General features: G+C 43.4%; 1 protein-coding gene across 1 annotated transcript in view; it reads right to left on the bottom strand.

Moving 5' to 3' along the window:
• Positions 1-22,293, bottom strand: part of LOC124047842 (solute carrier family 49 member 4-like) — an 82,726-nt gene that overhangs the window by 40,192 nt on the left and 20,241 nt on the right. Inside the window, exons 3-5 of the mRNA XM_046368163.1 lie at positions 16,923-17,206; positions 11,186-11,315; positions 3,579-3,687 (exon numbers count right to left, since the gene is read on the bottom strand). Coding sequence (XP_046224119.1) covers positions 3,579-3,687; positions 11,186-11,315; positions 16,923-17,206 — 523 coding nt within the window. The remainder of the gene's footprint in view (positions 1-3,578; positions 3,688-11,185; positions 11,316-16,922; positions 17,207-22,293) is intronic.

Below are 22,293 nucleotides of genomic sequence, written 5' to 3'. Positions count from 1 at the left end.
TATTCCTTTCAATGAATCTCCTGATAGCGTCTTATCAGAATAAGGTCATGGTTCGTTGGTGCCAAGACTAAAGTGCACCTTGCAGGTTGTAGCATATCGAAAGTTACAGTAGTGTATGAGGTTTGCAGCTCCCAAGCTGTATAGAAAGTTACCGTAGTGTATGAGGTTTGCAGCTCCCAAGCTGTATAGAAAGTTACCGTAGTGTATGAGGTTTGCAGCTCCCAAGCTGTATAGAAAGTTACAGTAGTGTATGAGGTTTGCAGGCACGTTGACTCTACATACATGGGACATTCGTCTCACGGCACGTTTCCTTGTAGGTAACCATGGTTGACAGAGGAAGAACAATGATTCCAAGCACCACCCTCCTTTTGAAGCTTCCAGTCTGTTATTCAAACTCAATCAGCATGACAGAGTGATCTCCAGCCTTGTTCTCGTCAACACTCACACCTGTGTTAACGAGAGAATCACTGACATGATGTCAGCTGGTCCTATTGTGGCATGGCTGAAATGCAGTGGAAATGTTTTTGGGGGATTCAGTTCATTTGCATGGCAAATAGGAACTTTGCAATTAATTATTGCAATTCATCTGATCACTCTTCATAACATTCTGGATTATATGCAAATTGCCATCATACAAACTGAGGCAGCAGACTTTGTGAAAATTAATGTGCGTCATTCTCAAAAGTTTTGGCCACGACTGTACATACCCAGGAATTATAATTTGCTAACTCCCGATAAGGGCGGTTCCCACCTCGGGCCAGGATACAGCCCTCGGAGGGAGTTGTCACACGATAATTCCCAGGTTCTCGGGCATTATTGCTTAATTGAACACTTGTCACCTTATATTCTGTTTCTATACTGCTGTTAACTCACTGTGTATGTGTATACTTTATTCTCCACATATCTCATCCGAGTATACCTACTACTGCATTCTGAAGTTGCTACCCAAGCGGGCTGGTCACGTTAGTTATTTTTGTATGTTTTGACCCAGTCGTTCATTCTAATTGCTCTATTCATTCGGTGTTGGTATTCTAAACAAATCAGTGGCATGTAGTTAGCTAGCTGAGATTCAATGATAAGACAAGTTCAATAATGAATGATTAAAAAAATATCCAATACGTATACATAGGTAACAACTATTATGGTGAGTCAGTCCGAGCTTACCAAGCTTGTTGGTGATGTTAATATTAATGTTTCCATTGATGGCACGTGTGGAAGAACTGTCCATCGTCCTGGCGCTGGTTGCTGACAGCGGGTGCTTGCCTCTTCTTTGGCAGAGAATGGGACGTACCACTCACATCGTTGGCAGCGAAAATGGCACTCCAGTGCTTTCTGCCAATAACTATTGAGTGAGCTCTCACACCGATTTCCACTCACAGCCATTCCAGTCTGTTATTCCAACTCAATCAGCATGACAGAGTGATCTCCAGCCTTGTCCTTGTCAACACTCACACCTTTGTTAATGAGAGAATCACTGACATGATGTCAGCTGGTCCTTGCATACAGGCCCGCATTGGATAACTTTTGCATTCTTAAGTTGCTAACCAAGCGGGCTGATCGTTAGATATTTTCTCAAGTCTTGACCCAGTCATTCATTCTAATCGTTCTATACATTCAATGTTGCTATGTAAAACAAATCAGTGGCATGTAGCTAGCTGAGATTCAATGATGAGAGACAACAAGTTCAATAATTAATGATTTAATAATATCCAATATGCCTACATAAGCTGGTTAATGAATTAATGGAATTCTGAGTGTTTACGGTTTCCATGTTGAATTATTAGTTTCTCGTTGATACACAGGAGAGATCGCATTTGTAAAATGATACATTGTTGCACAGGTCGTAGAGGCAGACCGGTAGGTTTATAACTTCCAACTGTTTCAAACCAAATAGCAACATGGAAAAATATTGTGTAGACAATTTTCTTCAGCGGGAGATGAATACATCATGGTATTTTGTGGCAGTTGTTATCCCTCAAATCAACCAATTAGCATCCAGGATGCAAACAGCCTGTTTTATAATGACTCTACATACATGGGACATTCGTCTCAAGGTGCAAGGCTAGTGATGGCTGTTCAAGTTAAACTAACACAGGAGTGAATGCTCTCATTGTGATGCATTTTAATGACTCAGTGTATTTATATGTTTTGAACCTGGGGAAACTGTTTAGAGTTCAGCTACGCCAACATCTTTGTGACACCGTCTTTAGATAAGGAGATAAGAACAGTTCCTTATGATTTCCTTTCCACGACAAATGAAACCATTAGACATAAAGAGTATAAAGAATTGAGGATACTGCCTGTAGGTTCTGACAGAAAGGAAAGATAGCGAGGTGAATACAACAAGGCTGTGTGTGTGTGTGTGTGTGTGTGTGTGTGTGTGTGTGTGTGTGTGTGTGTGTGTGTGTGTGTGTGTGTGTGTGTGTGTGTGTGTGTGTGTGTGTGTGTGTGTGTGTGTGTGTGTGTGTGTGTGTGCGTGTGCGTGTGCGTGTGCGTGTGCGCGTGCCCGTGCGCGTGCGCGATCCCACAGCTCTGTCATTTTTTCTCAAGTACCTGTCTGATGATAACCTTGAAAAGAAGACTCTTTTGTCTCCTTTGAGCCACTACTATCTTGGTGGAAGTAGAGGGTGCTCTGGTCTGCATCCCATCATCTCCTCTTCACTCGTTCTCTCTCATCCTGAAATCTCTGATGCTAATCCAGGATGGTTGAAGGGTCTGAGACGATGTCGGTCTCATTAAGATAAGAATCTCAAGTGTTAAGTGCCTGGCTATCTTGACGTGCTCCACATTTTCCCGCATGCAAAAAAAGTTCTGTCGATTCCATGTATGTTTCATTAGACCCTTACAAGGTGAAACCACTTGGAGAGAGGAAGTGGACAGAAAAAAAGAGGACAGCCCAACCAAACAAGCCCCATGTGGAGGATCATTTTTTACTTCAAAGTGTTATTCACAAGGGCCTGCTTATTTTTAATGAGTCCAGGATGGGAAAGTAAAGTCGACTTTGTGAAGAAGATTTTACATTGTGTTGCTGTGGCAACAATTATGAGTCAACATCCATTTTAGCCACAGGGTTCTAGTCAAAAGCAGTGCAATATGTGGGGAATAGAGTGCCATTTCAAAAGTAAACATTCATTTCAGCCAGGGAAATCAAACTGTGTGTTTGTATCAGACAATTAGCTACATCACAGGCCCAGTTAGAATAAGGGGAAGTTTTCAGGCAGGCTGGCGGGCCTGTTTCAGTGCTTCAGAAGGTGAGCATCAACACAGAGTTCAGATAGCTATTGAAACACACCTTTTTCATTGTGGGTGCGTACCAGAGCAGGTCATTTGTATGAAATTCGCAGAAAATGCTGTAAATGCTCTAATGTAATAAATTACCTTAAAGAAGTGATCAGTTTGAAAATGTCTAAATTGTCTTCAAGAACTGCTATTACTATAGTACATTCAGAGTGAATAAAGTGAGTAATGATACGCTAGTTCAGAAAACAATTCTCAACTTTGAAGACAATCTGTATCTTTGGTATGTTCTAAACCCAGCAGACATGTTGTGGGTGTTGGGTCAGGTGTGTGTTCCTCACCTGGCTGACTCTGGCAGGGGTGAGGATCATGTCCAGAACTCCTGACCAGCCTGCCACCACTCCTGTAGGCACCGCATAGGCCAACGCTATCATCAGGAACCGGAAATTACTAGAGGGCAAGAGAGAAAGAAACAAATGCGTTTTAGCAGCAAGTTCTACAGTATCACTGCCTAGAGAAGTCCTATAGTATCACTGCCTAGAGAAGTCCTATAGTATCACTGCCTAGAGAAGTCCTATAGTATCACTGCCTAGAGAAGTCCTACAGTATCACTGCCTAGAGAAGTCCTACACTATCACTGCCTAGAGAAGTCCTACACTATCACTGCCTAGAGAAGTCCTACAGTATCACTGCCTAGAGAAGTCCTACAGTATCACTGCCTAGAGAAGTCCTACAGTATCACTGCCTAGAGAAGTCCTACAGTATCACTGCCTAGAGAAGTCCTACAGTATCACTGCCTAGAGAAGTCCTACAGTATCACTGCCTAGAGAAGTCCTACACTATCACTGCCTAGAGAAGTCCTACACTATCACTGCCTAGAGAAGTCCTACACTATCACTGCCTAGAGAAGTCCTACAGTATCACTGCCTAGAGAAGTCCTACAGTATCACTGCCTAGAGAAGTCCTACAGTATCACTGCCTAGAGAAGTCCTACAGTATCACTGCCTAGAGAAGTCCTACAGTATCACTGCCTAGAGAAGTCCTACAGTATCACTGCCTAGAGAAGTCCTACACTATCACTGCCTAGAGAAGTCCTACACTATCACTGCCTAGAGAAGTCCTACACTATCACTGCCTACTAAAGTCCTACACTATCACTGCCTAGTAAAGTCCTACACTATCACTGCCTAGTAAAGTCCTACACTATCACTGCCTAGTAAAGTCCTACACTATCACTGCCTAGTAAAGTCCTACACTATCACTGCCTAGTAAAGTCCTACACTATCACTGCCTAGTAAAGTCCTACAGTATCAGTGCCTAGTAAAGTCCTACACTATCACTGCCTAGTAAAGTCCTACAGTATCACTGCCTAGTAAAGTCCTACACTATCACTGCCTAGTAAAGTCCTACACTATCACTGCCTAGTAAAGTCCTACAGTATCACTGCCTAGTAAAGTCCTACAGTATCACTGCCTAGTAAAGTCCTACACTATCACTGCCTAGTAAAGTCCTACACTATCACTGCCTAGTAAAGTCCTACACTATCACTGCCTAGTAAAGTCCTACAGTATCACTGCCTAGTAAAGTCCTACAGTATCACTGCCTAGTAAAGTCCTACACTATCACTGCCTAGTAAAGTCCTACAGTATCACTGCCTAGAGAAGTCCTACAGTATCACTGCCTAGTAAAGTCCTACACTATCACTGCCTAGTAAAGTCCTACACTATCACTGCCTAGTAAAGTCCTACACTATCACTGCCTAGTAAAGTCCTACACTATCACTGCCTACTAAAGTCCTACACTATCACTGCCTAGTAAAGTCCTACAGTATCACTGCCTAGTAAAGTCCTACACTATCACTGCCTAGTAAAGTCCTACACTATCACTGCCTAGTAAAGTCCTACACTATCACTGCCTAGTAAAGTCCTACACTATCACTGCCTAGTAAAGTCCTACACTATCACTGCCTAGTAAAGTCCTACACTATCACTGCCTAGTAAAGTCCTACACTATCCTAAACTAGCAAAGTCCCATTTAAGTCCATTATGAGTCATCATGACAAACTAAACGTTTAACTCAAAAAGTTTACATTTGGTGATGAACGAAGGGTAATCTCTGGGGCAAGAAAAACTATCTATAACCCGTGTGCATGACAAGAGTACATATGTCTGTCTGAGACAATACAGAGCAGAGAAAAGCCTCACCCGTCTCCTTCCTTCTCTCTGGTTGATAATGTGTTGAGACGTGCCACCAGACAGCCTCTTGCTTTCCTATCCTGTCAGCTAGCACCACACAGCATCTCTGACTGTCAGGCATGATCTATCCCACATCACAATGTGGTGACAGAGAGATAAACACCTGGCCATGAACCAGGAAGAGATGAGAAGAGCTGCTTGACAGGCTGGCAATACTAGCTCCAAGATGAGGTTTGAATACGGGGGAGAGCAGCTAAGAAATGGAATCGACAAATGGAGAACCGGGAACCTTTCATGTGGTGACACCAACCACATACAGACACACAAACACCTACTTAATAACATATTTACTTGTATAAATGGGTTTGGAAATAGTAGCATGTCAAACAAAGTCATTTCCCGCATCTGAGATGTTGATCTGAGACAATGATTTCCTCTGATTGTTCTGTGACTCCAAGATCCCTGGAAGGAAGATTATGGCCTTCTGCTAATCGAGCGGATTACGCCAATCACAACTGAATCCATTCCCCCGGCCCTGCTTCCTCTCTGTGAGTCTACAAATGACACATTACCACCTGCTGTAAACATAGTGTTCATGGTTGTGAGAACATTAAGGCTAGACGCTATGCAGTCAGAAATGATGAGTGTATCGGTTAGGACCACGGACAACTAAGTGAGATACCCACGTTAGGGAAACAGAACCTAATCTTGTGTGCTCTTTCACTAGCTAACAGCCTGAGAGGAGAGACATACGAGACTGAGGGTCTTTAATATAAACTGTTGTAAGGGGTTGGTCATATCAATGGGACTTTGGACAGTTCTGTCAGTCTTTGTAAACACTGACAAACCACAGAGGGTGGTTATTTTCCTCAGGGTTGTTTTTGATCTCCCCCTGAGGATGAGGAACGCCTTAAGAATTCACCGGATGCCCCTCCACCATACACACAGGACGCCGCTGGCATATCAATGGAAACAAACCTATGCATGAGTAAACGGCTGCTGTCCGTAGTGAACGGACATTAGGAAAACAAAAACAATCCTCCACAGAGAGACAGAGGAGACAGATTTCCCCTTCCATGACGGCTGCTGTCACTGTCAGCCTAGACGCCTGGTGATTTAATGGTGCTGTTAGGCGGGTGAAGTGATGGTTCCCAAATGAAATCAGCGGCGTGGAGACGCAGCGGGGACGGGGTCTTATGGTTGATTGTAATTGGTCATAGAGTGATTGGAGTGGTGCCAGACAGACAGTGTTAGCAGCGAGGTGAGAGTGGGGGATGGGGGGGCTCCTCTGTTAGCGAGAGTCTCCGCTCTGTGTTCAGACACACACATACAGGCTCCTGGACGCACTGGCCTGATGATTAGAGAGACATTTGTAGAAATGCTCAAAAACCACGAAGGGCTGGCACTCTTACTCCTCTCACTTGATTAGCTATTCATCCGTGCTGAGATGGAACAGGCATACACTAACTCTAAGGAGAGAGACGGACAGGGAAGTAGACTAGGGGCTGTACGTATCAAGAGTAGAAATGCTGAGGATCAAGTACCCCTCTTCATTCATTATAATCAATGAGGTTGAGCTGATCCTAGATCAGCACTCCTACTTTGTGAAAACGGACCGATCATGGATTTAAAATTATTGGATTTGTGTAAGCATTGGCTGGAGGGAATTTTCCATGATGTTTTCCATCCAGTACCCTGTCCTGTGGTACTCGACTACTTGGCCTTGGAGGAGTTGAGAGTCGAGAGAGACGGACTCGTAAAAGTGTGTTGATGGAACGCTCTCTCTATCTCTGCTGTGATGGCAGGAATCAATATCAGCACCTTTTCCCATCCCACAGCTTAGTTAGATCACTGTATAGAAAGGCTGTCCCAAATGGTGCCCTATGCCCCACGTAGTGCACTATATAGCCCACAGGGCTCTGGTCAAAAGGTTTAATCCATGTAATAGGGTGCTATTTGGGACACAGGCTAAGTAAGCACAGCACAGGTCCGCCCTGTGGAGGGTGAAATATTCCGGGGAGCCATGAAGCCAGAGGCATCATCAGCTAAGTGCCATTTGTCCTTGACAGGTCTTGGCTGGAGTTCAATGCATCAGAATGAGCAGGAGAAAACGTTCCAAGGCAAAATGACTGTTATTGTAATAATGGGACCTTCATTAATGCTGCTAGCTAACATCATTACTATTCTCAGGGCAGTGGCCACGTAGTACTGATAACCTTTCTAAATGTGTGGAGAGCTGGGTAACATCCCAAATGGCACCCTATTCCCTATATAGTGCACTACTTTTGACCAGACCTGTGTTGTGATCAGGCTCTGCAGCGGAAGAGAACGGCTGGGCGAACCTATAATTTACTACAGTTCAAACTCTGTCTGGCACAACAGAATGGAAGGAATTGGCAAAAATGGTGGCTTAGGATACTGGCTTAGAAAACCTAGCAAACTTTAGAAAACAGAATGTTGCTGCTAACACAGGTCCATCTTTCTTTGACGAGTGGAACTTAGATACTCAAGGCCCAATTTTTCCCTTCCTTCTGTCCACAATCCTTCTGTAGAGTAGAACTCCCAGAAACCAGACAGCCACTGATGCTGCTTGAGTGTGATACAGTTCAGACTGGCCACTGGAAGGCTGCTTATCAGTGGGACTCCAGATCGCATTACAGTCCCAATGGGGCAGTCCAGACAAAGTGTGTGTGTGTGTGTGTGTGTAAGACAGTGTGCACACTGGGTTTATGACCTCTCTTGAAGCTCTGTGCTTAGCAGCTTAGTTTGTTATTGTTTATCATCAGTGAGAGTCAGTAAGAACTAGAGACAGAAAGAGAGAGAGCAAGAGAGAGAGCAAGAGAGAGAAAGAGAGATCTGGCTGTCTGGAGGGGCTGACTGTAGGGAGTTACAGAGAGCCAAGCAGCCAACCCGCTTGCTGACTGGCTGTCCACAGCCCAGCGCTTCATCCCAGTTCCACAACCCACAGGCCATCATTCCTCAGCCCATTCCATTCCACCACAACCAGACAGGATACGCACCACAGGAACAGAATCTGCGGATGGCAATGAGTGCTCCAGCTCTCATCCAAAAACAACACCATTTCCCCCAGCTCTCAGTGTGTGTGTGATGCAAGGCTAGGAGGACAGTGCATTCTGAATGTTGCATGAGTATGTTACAGGACCCCAGACTCCAGAGGACCCTGGCTGTATGAGTACAGTATGTAACAGGACCCCAGACTCCAGAAGACCCTGGCTGTATGAGTACAGTATGTTACAGGACCCCAGACTCCAGAAGACCCTGGCTGTATGAGTACAGTATGTTACAGGACCCCAGACTCCAGAAGACCCTGGCTGTATGAGTACAGTATGTTACAGGACCCCAGACTCCAAAAGACCCTGGCTGTATGAGTACAGTATGTTACAGGACCCCAGACTCCAGAAGACCCTGGCTGTATGAGTACAGTATGTTACAGGACCCCAGACTCCAGAAGACCCTGGCTGTATGAGTACAGTATGTTACAGGACCCCAGAAGACCCTGGCTGTATGAGTACAGTATGTTACAGGACCCCAGACTCCAAAAGACCCTGGCTGTATGAGTACAGTATGTTACAGGACCCCAGACTCCAGAAGACCCTGGCTGTATGAGTACAGTATGTTACAGGACCCCAGACTCCAAAAGACCCTGGCTGTATGAGTACAGTATGTTACAGGACCCCAGACTCCAGAAGACCCTGACTGTATGAGTACAGTATGTTACAGGACCCCAGACTCCAAAAGACCCTGGCTGTATGAGTACAGTATGTTACAGGACCCCAGACTCCAAAAGACCCTGGCTGTACGAGTACAGTATGTTTCAGGACCCCAGACTCCAGAAGACCCTGGCTGTATGAGTACAGTATGTTACAGGACCCCCAGAAGACCCTGGTTGTATGAGTACAGTATGTTACAGGACCCCAGACTCCAGAAGACCCTGGCTGTATGAGTACAGTATGTTACAGGACCCCAGACTCCAAAAGATCCTGGCTGTATGAGTACAGTATGTTTCAGGACCCCAGACTCCAGAAGACCCTGGCTGTATGAGTACAGTATGTTACAGGACCCCAGAAGACCCTGGTTGTATGAGTACAGTATGTTACAGGACCCCAGACTCCAGAAGACCCTGGCTGTATGAGTACAGTATGTTACAGGACCCCAGACTCCAAAGGACCCTGGCTGTATGAGTACAGTATGTTACAGGACCCCAGACTCCAGATGACCCTGGCTGTATGAGTACAGTATGTTACAGGACCCCAGACTCCAGAAGACCCTGGCTGTATGAGTACAGTATGTTACAGGACCCCAGAAGACCCTGGCTGTATGAGTACAGTATGTTACAGGACCCCAGACTCCAAAAGACCCTGGCTGTATGAGTACAGTATGTTACAGGACCCCAGACTCCAAAAGACCCTGGCTGTATGAGTACAGTATGTTACAGGACCCCAGACTCCAGAAGACCCTGACTGTATGAGTACAGTATGTTACAGGACCCCAGACTCCAAAAGACCCTGGCTGTATGAGTACAGTATGTTACAGGACCCCAGACTCCAAAAGACCCTGGCTGTATGAGTACATTATGTTTCAGGACCCCAGACTCCAGAAGACCCTGGCTGTATGAGTACAGTATGTTACAGGACCCCAGAAGACCCTGGTTGTATGAGTACAGTATGTTACAGGACCCCAGACTCCAGAAGACCCTGGCTGTATGAGTACAGTATGTTACAGGACCCCAGACTCCAAAAGATCCTGGCTGTATGAGTACAGTATGTTTCAGGACCCCAGACTCCAGAAGACCCTGGCTGTATGAGTACAGTATGTTACAGGACCCCAGAAGACCCTGGTTGTATGAGTACAGTATGTTACAGGACCCCAGACTCCAGAAGACCCTGGCTGTATGAGTACAGTATGTTACAGGACCCCAGACTCCAGAAGACCCTGGCTGTGTGAGTACAGTATGTTACAGGACCCCAGACTCCAAAAGACCCTGGTTGTATGAGTACAGTATGTTACAGGACCCCAGACTCCAGAAGACCCTGGCTGTATGAGTACAGTATGTTACAGGACCCCAGACTCCAGAAGACCCTGGCTGTGTGAGTACAGTATGTTACAGGACCCCAGACTCCAAAAGACCCTGGTTGTATCAGTACAGTATGTTACAGGACCCCAGACTCCAGAAGACCCTGGCTGTGTATGGATGAGGAGATGACGTGGGAATGCCAGGGGCACCTTAAGGCAGTGTAATTCATCTAGGGGGAGAGATGATATGTCTTTGATGCACATTAACTAGCGGCCCAAACAGTACATGTACATAATCTCCACCCTGCACAGCTAGAAGAGGACTGGCCACCCCTCAGAGCCTGGTTCCTATCTAGGTTTCATCCTAGGTTCCAGACTTTCTAGGGAGTTTTTCATAGCCACCGTGCTTCTACATCTGCATTGTTTCCTGTTTGGGGTTTTAGGCTGGGTTTCTGTATAGCACTTTGTGACATCTGCTGATGTAAAAATAGCTTTATAAATAAATGTGATTGAAGGCATCATACAAGTTAATTGCAGATCACTCCGTTGATTCGGGTTCATCTCAGCATGCTGCTCTATTCAGAGTGGTTCTGTAAAACTACATCAATATGCTTTCTACATTGCTGTATGGTGCATTGCCTGTCAGTAAAGTAAAGTCATATGAATTCCTGTTTTTAGTGTTGGTGTGTGATGATGTCAAAGGACCAGACAGCACATACCTGAGTAGTCTGCAGATGCTGCTGCTGTAGCGGAGTCTCTGGCTGGCAGCGGCTACACTGGGGGGTCTGGGGGGCCGGGATGGGAAGTAGAACAGCACCGCAGCAAACAGCACCGCCACCACACCAAGCTCTATATGGCAGGGGGGAGAAAGACAGGTCAGTGGGTTATTAACCTTAAGGTCAAAGATAAAGTTTATTATTGGCCTCCTAATGACCTGAACTCAGTCAATGTGGCAGTAACAAACCCATTCCACGCAGAGATACAGTTGACGTCGGAACTTTACATACACTTAGGTGGGAGTCATTAAAACTCGTTTTTCAACCACTCCACACATTTCTTGTTAACAAACTATAGTTTTGGCAAGTCGGTTAGGACATCTACTTTGTGCATGACACAAGTAATTTTTCCAACAATTGTTTACAGAAAGATTATTACACTTATAATTCACTGTATCACAATTCCAGTGGGTCAGAGGTTTACATACACTAAGTTGACTGTGCCTTCAAACAGCTTGGAAAATTCCATCAAATGTAATGGCTTTAGAAGCTTCTGATAGGCTCATTGAAATCATTTGAGTCAATTGGAGGTGTACCTGTGGATGTATTTCAAGGCCTACCTTCAAACTCAGTGCCTCTTTGCTTGACATCATGGGAAAATCAAAAGAAATCAGCCAAGACCTCAGAAAAAAGATTGTAGAACTCCACAAGTCTGGTTCATCCTTGGGAGCAATTTCCAAACGCCTGAAGGTACCATGTTCATCTGTACAATCAATAGTAGACAAGTATAAACACCATGGGACCACATAGCCGTCATACCGCTCAGGAAGGAGACGCGTTCTGTCTCCTAGAGATTAACTTCTTGGATATAGGGGGCACTATTTTAATTTTTGGATGAAAAAGGTTCCCGTTTTAAACAAGATATTTTGTCACGAAAAGATGCTCGACTATGCATATAATTGACAGCTTTGGAAAGAAAACACTGACGTTTCCAAAACTGCAAAGATATATGAGTGCCACACTTCTGTGAGTGCCACAGAACTGATGTTAAAGAAAAAACCCAGATAAAAATCCAATTAGGAAGTGCCGCATTTTTTTAAACCGCCTCATGCCAATGACTCCTTATATGGCTGTGAATGGGCCACGAATTAGCTTAGGCTTTCTGTCGCTTCCCCAAGGTGTCGACAGCATTGTGACGTATTTGTAGACATATCATTGGAAGATTGACCATAAGAGACTACATCTACCAGGTGGTCGCTTGGTGTCCTCCGTCGCAATTATTGCGTAATCTCCAGCTGCAGTATTTTTCCGTTTGCTTCTGATGAGAAGCCAACTGCCACCACTGATAGATTATCGAATAGATATGTGAAAAACACCTTGAGGATTGATTCTAAACAACGTTTGCCATGTTTCTGTCGATATTATGGAGCTAATTTGGAAAAAAGTTTGGCGTTGTAAGTGACTGCACTTTCCGGTCTTTTTCTTAGCCAAACGTGATGAACGGAGCTATTTCGTCTACACAAATAATATTTTTGTAAAAAATGAACATTTGCTATCTAACTGAGAGTCTCATCATTGAAAACATCCGAAGTTCTTCAAAGGTTAATTATTTTATTTGAATGCTTTTCTTGTTTTTGTGAAAATGTTGCCTGCTGAATGCTAGGCTTAATGCTGTGCTAGGCTATCAATACTCTTACACAAATGCTTGTGTAGCTTTGGTTGAAAAGCATATTTTGAAAATCTGAGATGAATGTTGTTAACAAAAAGCTTGTGTTTGAATATATTTATTTCATTTAATTTGTGATTTTCATGAATAGGAAACGTTGCGTTATGTTAATGCACTTGAGGCTATGATTACGCTCTCGGATATGGGATTGCTCGTCGCTAGAGGTTATAGTACTTTGGTGCAAAAAGTGCAAATCAATCCCAGAACAACAGCAAAGGACCTTGTGAAGATGCTGGAGGAAACGGGTACAAAAGTATCTAAATCCACAGTAAAACAAGTCATATATCGACAAAACCTGAAAGGCCGCTCAGCAAGAAAGAAGCCACTGCTCCAAAACTGCCATAAAAAAGACAGACTACGGTTTGCAACTGCACATGGGGACAAAGATCGTACTCCATGATGTTGGCCTGGGGGTAGGTTTATGACAGTCATAAATACCTCTTCCCCCATTTTCCCTCTCTCTACCTTACTGATGTTACATTAGAAAACCCCTTTGTTAACATAGAGATTCTGGGAACATGAGAAGGTGAGGGGAAATTAACTATATTCTGGTAATCTGACCAATTGAACATATGCGGTGGTACTTAATGAATATGATGTCCGTTCGGTTGTCATCTGGGACTTTCTCATCAATGATAGGATGACAAACTTTATAGTGGAAAGTCTGGACATTGTGGTTATCGGAGTCACATGGAATTGTTGTTCAATTTAAGTGTTTGAATATAAAATTATTGGTGAAGAGATTAAATGTAATTTTAGCTTCAAAATGAGAGATTTGGGTTTTCATAAGGTTAGGGCTCTGCTCAATCAGTGGCCTGCCCCTGTGAAGAGACATGGGTTATAAAACTTTTCAGACACACCCTTCTCGCTCCACTATATAAAGCCTTGACGAAAAAGTAACCTCCTGCTCCACGTACATGAGGCCTGCAGCCTCTGCGTTAAAAGGACGAACATGTCAACTACAGAACTAAGCCAACCTCAGCATGAGCTTTGGTTGCGAATGGTATGAACTTTGAACTCTTATTCACTACAGAAGTGATACCTCCTAGCCGTTGAGTTAGCAGCGGCCGCTGCAAACGCGGGCTAGGAAAGAACAGACAGAATATCCCGTCTACCACACAACGACGTTACTACAACGTATCCAATTGACCACCAGAGACATTCTTCAAATGACAAAGGACTCGGTTTGGCAACACAGCCATCCATCTATCACCAACCTACCGAAGCGCAGCTCAGAGTAAATATTTATTGCATTTACCTTTTCCAAATGGGCGGTAATTTAGAATGCATAAGATACTGTAAGATAGCACAGCTTCTCCCTTTGTCCTTCAGTCTTCCCTCTCTTTCACTCAAACCCAGCCCCTTTTCTTTTGTGTAAGCAGCTGTCATATCTGTTCCATCCGCTAGGGACGTTTTCCTTTATGATATAATTTGTAATTAAGGTATGATTCGTTCTTTGAATATGTAACTCTGTGTGATTAGTTAGGTGTTTAGTAAATAAATAATTAAACCCAATTTTGTATTGCTGATTCAACTTGTTAGCCAGGGTTCGTGAAGATAACCAAGAATGTACAACTTTCAGATGAGACTGAATTAAGGTGACGATTAATATTGACTACTATTGCTGTAAAATATTACTAGGCCTTTGTGAGTTTATTCGGAAGATAACAGCTCTATAAATATTATTTTGTGGTGCCCCGACTCTAGTTAATTACATTTACATGATTAGCTCAATCAGGTAATATTAATTACGGAGAAAGGATTTTATAGAATAGCATGTCATATCACTTAATCTGGAATAGCCAAAGACACGACAGTACTTTTTGGAGAAATGTCCTCTGGTCTGATGAAACAAACAGAACTGTTTGGCCATAATGACCATCATTATGTTTGAAGGGAAAAGGGGAGGCTAGCAAGCCAAAGAACACCATCCCAACCGTGAAGCACGGATGTGGCAGCATCAAACATGGGGGTGCTTTGCTGCAGGAGGGACTGGCATACTTCACAAAATAGATTAAATCATGAGGCAGGAAAATGATGTGCATATATTGAAGCAACATCTCAAGACATCAGTCAGGAAGTTCAAGCTTGGTCACAAATGTGGATTCCAAATGGAAAATGTCCCCAAGCATACTTCCAATGTTGTGTCAAAATGGCTTAAGGACAACAAAGTCAAGGTATTGGAGGGGCCATCACAAAGCCCTGAACTCAATCCTAGAAAATTTGTGGGCAGAACTGAAAAAGCGTGTGCAAGAAAGGAGGCCTACTAACTTGACTGACTCAGTTACACCAGCTCTGTCAGGAGGAATGGGCCAGAATTCACACAACTCATTGTGGGAAGCTTGTGGAATGATACCCGAAACATTTGACCCAAGTTACACAATTTAAAGGCAATGCTACCAAATACTAATTGAGTGCATGTAAACTTCTTGACCCACAGCTGAAATAAACCAATCATTCTCAACTATTATTCTGACATTTCACATTCTTAAAATAGTGGTGATCCTAACTGATCTAAGACAGGGAATTTTTACTAGGATTAAATGTCAGGAATTGTGAAAAATGTAGTTTAAATATATTTGGCTAAGGTGGATGTAAACCTCTGACTTCAACTGTACATGTATACCGTCTCTGATTCCACCCTACTTTTAGATGGAACAGAACAGGACAGCAGAGCACAGAAGCTGCGAACAGACAGACCTACTGTGTTGATGATGTCCAGTGTAGTCAATTAAGAGAGCAGTGGTTTATCAGAGAGATGGCCCTGGGACTAGATTATTCAGCTGGCACAGACACTGTAGAGGGCTCCGATACTCTCTGTTAGCCTGCCTTCGTGGCCCTGGCTTCCAAACAAGCTACTAAATCCCCCAACCCTTTTCACTGGGCCTGGCCTGGCATTGCTTGGCATGGGCAACCGAACACATCTCACTTGGAAAATCTATAGCATTTTCAGACAATCTATTTCCCAAAAAGTACCACCAGAATCATAAATCATGTTTTTTCTTGTCATAATGTGCAGATTGGTTGGACAGCAGCTGCATTTTTACTGGCTGACTAGAGCAACGCAGCTCACATGAGTTTTTTCAACCCAAAAAATACTTTTCATTTGGCACAAGGGTTGACTGCTGTTTTTCTGTAGTGTGTGTATGGAGGTGCAGAATTTATTATCCTCAGAGAAGCAGAAGGAAAACATCAAGGAGTATAATTCCCTCTAAATGCTTTCTGACTTGAAATTAATTTCCCTATGACGTCAAAAGGGCTTGGTTCAGAAAATGTGTCTGTTTTGTCCGTTTAAATGTAATATGAATGCGCCCTTAGGTTAACACAAAGCCATAGCTTCAATGTACCATTGTGGGCGGATAATATATATATTTTTCATTAAATGCTTTCATTTTCTGAATCAGTTAAGCAGACCGGTCCAAGCTCCCATCTTTTTATGGCAGCCCGTTCTGTTCTGAATAGTACAAGGTTGAAACGTTTGAGACTGGTATTCGTGTGATGAGACAGTCAGATCACTTTGAATCTGTCCCTAGACAAGATCCAGACCAGAGATGGTCTGTTATTGATTCCTGCAGGGTAATGATGACTGACTGTCTGTGCTGCTGTCGGTACCTACCTTACCTACCATACCTACCATACATACATACATACATGCATACATGCATACATGCATACATGCATACATGCATACATACATACATACATACATACATACATACATACATACATACATACATACATACATACATACATACATACATACATACATACATACATCTCTTTGTAGGACATCGTACTGAATATCTTCTCATCTTCAGTATTCTCATTGTGCCAGTGTTCATGCACCTTGGTTTGAATGCGAGGTAGCGACAGCATTTATTTTTGTTTGGCCTGTCTGCATACACAACCAGTTGGATCCTGTCTTGTGTATCTGGGTAACACTTTACTGCACGCCCTCTTACGTATGCATTCATAAAGCCTTTATAATAGCTACATAAGACAAAACATCAGTACCTGCATACAAAACCAGCTGAATCCTGTCTCGTATGTGATTGATCTGGGTGTCTGTCGAGACAACAGCTCGGGCCACCATGACACGGGTGGTGTCGTTAGGGGCAGGCACAAGCAGCGGGCCGACGATGAAGGAGCACGCCGCCCCCAGATAGCTGACCAATGAGGCGACAGCGGTGGCTGTGGCTCTCTGGTCTGGAGCGAACCATGTGGTGGAGAGGAGGGGTCCAGCGCTCATTATTGTTGGTCCGGCCAAACCATTCAACAGCTGACCACCGTGTATTAACCTGCAGAGAGGAGAGGACAGGGAGAAACATGAAACATTAATGTCACATCATGCATACAGACAAGGCAAACAGTGGAACCTGATAAACGTTATTGTACATGTGATAAGCTCTCAGTATTTTTCATTCATTTCATTCAGAACTATAGAAAACATCATTAGATGATTTATGAACATACAATAAGTGGTCCCACATTTCCTCCTTAATGTTCAGTAACTCTGAGTCCCCTGTGCCCAGCCAGCCCAGTGTGTCTGAGGCCTGAGTGGCCAGGGAGAACAGAACAGTGCTGTGCAGATTAATTGTCTGTGAGCTCAGCTCTGTAAAGACAAGGTGCAGTCTGCCCTGTCTGAGATCACACAGCAGAGAGAGAGAGAGAGAGAGAGAGAGAGAGAGAGAGAGAGAGAGGGCGAGAGAGAGAAAATGATTGAGGTTAGAAAAAGAGAGAGAAGTGGATACAGACAGAGAAAAACGAGCAACTCTCAGACAGTCTGCCACAGTCTGCCTTGACAGTTCAAACCAGAGCAGCGCAAACCAAAAACAGCTCAAACAAGAGCAGCTCATGGCAGATGACAAGAGCCGCCAACGCTGACAAGGCAGATTGATGGAAGTGTCTTTATCCCTTACCTCCTCCTGAGATCTTCTCAAACAACTCTTAACCCACCCCCTCCCTCCCCCTCTGTCTTCTACACTAAAACAGTCTCCCTCACTTCTCTTCGGTCTCTCTCCCTTCCTCTCTCCCTCCACTTTCCACCTTCCTCCCATTTCTCTCCCTCCTCCACTCGCTCTCCATCTCGCCCCCCTCCCCCATCTCTCTCCCACTCTTTCTCTCCCTCTCGCGCTGTGATCACTCATTCCATTAAAGCCAAACAGAATTATCAAAATTATGAAATTATTTATGGTGCCCGCTGTTCCAAAGATCTATGTTCCATCCGCTATACTTGATGACATCCCATCCTCCACTGATCCTTGGAGAATTCCAAATCCTCAATCAATGGTGATCGGTTCAAGACTACAAGTACTGTATCTAACTGATAATAATTTTCATTAGATATGATATCTGATTTAACACACTAGATTTGATGCATGGATATCTGAAGGATTCTGATCGAGATCATTCAGTCACAAGGGATATACCTTCTAAAAACCATTCTGTGTGACCTTATCACTGTGTGGCCGAAAATGAAATGTGACCTAATATGAAATGTGACCTCGGCCTCAACTGAAGCAATCAACATAATATAAAGGTCTTCAGATAGATGGAGGAGGCAGGAGACTGCTAATCAAATTCTCAGATAAAGGGATGATTAATCAATTCCTGCTTGATGATTCTGGGGTGTGGAAGAGTGGAGGGAGGAGGAGAAGAGGAGTGGAAGAGAGGAGAACGGGAGGGAGAGCGGTCGTTCTACGAGAGATGATTCACTTCATGTGTATTGATGAACCCTGTCAGAGAGAATCTCATTGCTCTGAGACCAAGCCAGCCCAGCGAGGAAGAAAGTCAGTCAGTTAGATATACAGTATGCTCATGTCTCTTAACCTGTCATAGTGTGACAGAGGTAATACTACTGCCACTGCCGGAAACCCACTCCAATCTAACATGGCACAATCAGAGAAGCCATGGCAGTATCATTGGCACAATGGGTCATGGCGGTGCGTGTATATGTGTGTATGTGTGTATGTGTGTGGCCAATCAATGAGAGATTAATAGACCTCTAAGAGAGAGGGAGCATAATGTCGCTGTCTGATGAAAACCGTATATCTCCAAAACAGAAAAGAACGGCCATATTTTGCCAATAACATACCATTTTGAAACTTCAGAGGCTATGTTTAACATATTTTCTTGATCCTAGAGTCATGAAATGTTCAGAGTACATTGAGGGGAGTTACTGTTTTCAATACATGAACAAAATGGCAAAAATGAAGATTCATTGGCTTTCAGACAGCTACCTTAACCTGGTTTGATTCGAGAGTTATCATCAATGCTGCTCTGCTCTGACCTCTGTTTAATCAGTGACCACTAATGTCTTTTCTCCTGCCCTGGCCTCTTTTCAGATATTCTGACTGACTCAGATTCTCCTTAGGTATTTTTCCCTGAACTAGACTAGAGAATAGCTCTGACAACAGGAAGGTGTTTCAATCTCACAACTCACTCTCTTTGATTCTCAGCAATGAGCTCCAAACTGAACAACGTTTACACCCCAGAGCATTTGGTTAAAAAAGATGCCAATCGAAAATGAAACGATGGTTCTCCCTCCTTTAAAAGTAACATCTAGTGCATGCTGCCAATGGATCCCTCCTGTTCCTAAATCAAGCTAACTGCAACCATCCTTCTCCCTTACAGCACAGCCATCCTTCTCCGTTTGATCACTGCCTGCAATGCCCTTGAACTCCTCAGCTTCTCTTCCCTCCTCCAGTCCTCTCCTCTAAGTTTATCTCCTCTCAGCTGCTCTCCTCCCCTCCCGCTCAGCTCCTCTCCTGCTCATCTCCACAAAGTGCTATTCCAAATCAGATCAGTAGCCAATTGGGCTTATTGTATCTAAATCACAGGTTGACGTTTATTGTCATGAGTCTTGTCCTGGAGGCAGACATGAGTGATTTCCCCTTAGATAGGCCAGCTGCAAAGTCAAAATTGGCTATATTGTAAAAAATGACTTTGTGGCTGTGCCAGCTAGTGACCACTCTGCAGAGCTGCCTCCAAAACAAGATTCAAGATTAAACGCGCTAGCCTACATCTAAATCACAATCACAAGCCTAGCACCCACACTCTGGAAAGAGATATGTAAATTACATATGTATATGTGTGAGACACATACATAGCAGCAGTATTGGTTAACAATAACACAAACCCCATGTCTCAGAACTTTAACTCAGCAGGGTGGTGATCATTAATGTAAAGTACTTAAGTAAAAATACTTTAAAGTACTACTTAAGTAGTTTTTTGGGGTATCTGTACTTTCCTATATATTTTTTTGAAAACTTTTATTTCACTAAAATAATGTACTTTTTTTACTCCATACATCCCTTACACCCAAAAGTACTCGTTACATTTTGAATGCTTAGTAGGACAGGAAAATGGTCCAATTCATGCACTTATCAAGAGAACACATGGTCATCCCTACTGCTTCTGATCTGGCGAACTCACAAAAAACAAATGCATTATTTGTAAATGATGTCTAAGTGTTGGAGTCTGCCCCTGGCTATCCGTAAATGTTTTAAACATGAAAATGGTGCCGTCTGCTTTGCTTAATATAAGGAATTTGAAATGATTTATACTTTTGATACTTAAGAATATTTAGAACCAAATACTTTTACTCAAGTTGTATTTTAGTGGGTGACTTTTACTTTTACTTGAGTAACTTTCTATTAGGGCATATATACTTCTACTCAAGGATCCCAACTGGATACTTTTTCCACCACTGGTGGTGAGCAATGTCCCTCTAAGCGGTTTTGGGTCTGTGTCTGGGTTCACCTAAATCATCCTCTTCCTACCATTTGCCCCTGACTGCTGCTGTTCAAAGTGCTCTGCTGGCCTGCTGTTCTCATCTGCCCTCCTCCTTGGTTCATCTGAAAACCTCCTCCAGGACTGCCTCGCAGAAGAAATGCCAGGCCATGCAGAAACGCAAGAGATTGAACTTCACCGAGTTCGCCCCATTAGTTTGCACTATATAGAAGTTAATCATCAGAAGAAAAAAAAAATCAACATTATACCAGCCCTTTTCAATGCAACAAATTTAAAAATCAACATTATACCAGCCCTTTTCAATGCAACAAATTAAAACAAATCAACATTATACCAGCCCTTTTCAATGCAACAAATTAAAACAAATCAACATTATACCAGCCCTTTTCAATGCAACAAATTAAAACAAATCAACATTATACCAGCCCTTTTCAATGCAACAAATTAAAACAAATCAACATTATACCAGCCCTTTTCAATGCAACAAATTAAAACAAATCAACATTATACCAGCCCTTTTCAATGCAACAAATTAAAACAAATCAACATTATACCAGCCCTTTTCAATGCAACAAATTAAAACAAATCCAACTTTCCAAGTTTGAGTGTTGATTTTGTTGTCGGCAGAGACTGAGCGCATCATAGAAATCAAAAGCTATTTCCATGTGAAAAAATGTTATGGGTTTTGCTCCATTGGTTTTGTTTGTAGGCCTACATTATACTTAAATAGCCACAATAACCTATTGACTACTGTCTAAAACTGTAAGGCTACAGCCTCAGTGTTCATTGTAAAAGTGCGCCAGAAGTTGCGCAAACTTCTCACAACATTCAAGTTTCCACTAACAAGACCTAAAAGTTTGCTCAGTGCCCCAATCATTTTGAGGGAACATTGGTGTTGACTGTGGCCCAGTACATCAATGGAGACGAGCTCACTGCCATCGAGGGCCTCTATATCAAGCTGTGTCAGAGGAAGGCCCAACCTGTTTTTAACCACTCCAGCCACCCAAGTCATAGACTCTCAGCCAGCGCACGGCAAGCGGTACCGATACACCAAGTCCGAAACCAACAGGACCCTGAACAGCTTCCACCACCAAGCCATAAGACTGCTAAACAAGACTGCTAAATAGTTAATCAAATGGCTACCCAGACTACCTGCATTGACCCTTTTTTGCACTAACTGCAAACACACTGGACTCTACCCACACATACTTACACTGACACCCCAACACACACACACACACACAACATGCATACTGACACCTCACACACTTTAACACTCACCACATACACTGCTGCTACAGCTGTCTATTATCTATCCTGTTGTCTAGTCACATTACTCCTACCTACAGTATACTGCTGCTACTGTCTATTATCTATCCTGTTGTCTAGTCACATTACCCCTAACTACAGTATACTGCTGCTACTGTCTATTATCTGTCCTTTACCCCTACCTACAGTATACTGCTGTTACTGTCTATCATCTATCCTGTTGTCTAGTCACATTACCCCTACCTACAGTATACTGCTGTTACTGTCTATTATCTATCCTGTTGCCTAGTCACTTTACCCCTACCTACAGTATACTGCTGTTACTGTCTATTATCTATCCTGTTGCCTAGTCACATTACCCCTA

This window comes from Oncorhynchus gorbuscha, linkage group LG01 (assembly GCF_021184085.1).
Source record: "Oncorhynchus gorbuscha isolate QuinsamMale2020 ecotype Even-year linkage group LG01, OgorEven_v1.0, whole genome shotgun sequence".
In the NCBI taxonomy this organism is placed as follows: domain Eukaryota; kingdom Metazoa; phylum Chordata; class Actinopteri; order Salmoniformes; family Salmonidae; genus Oncorhynchus; species Oncorhynchus gorbuscha.
This window is presented reverse-complemented; position numbering and strand designations above follow the sequence as displayed.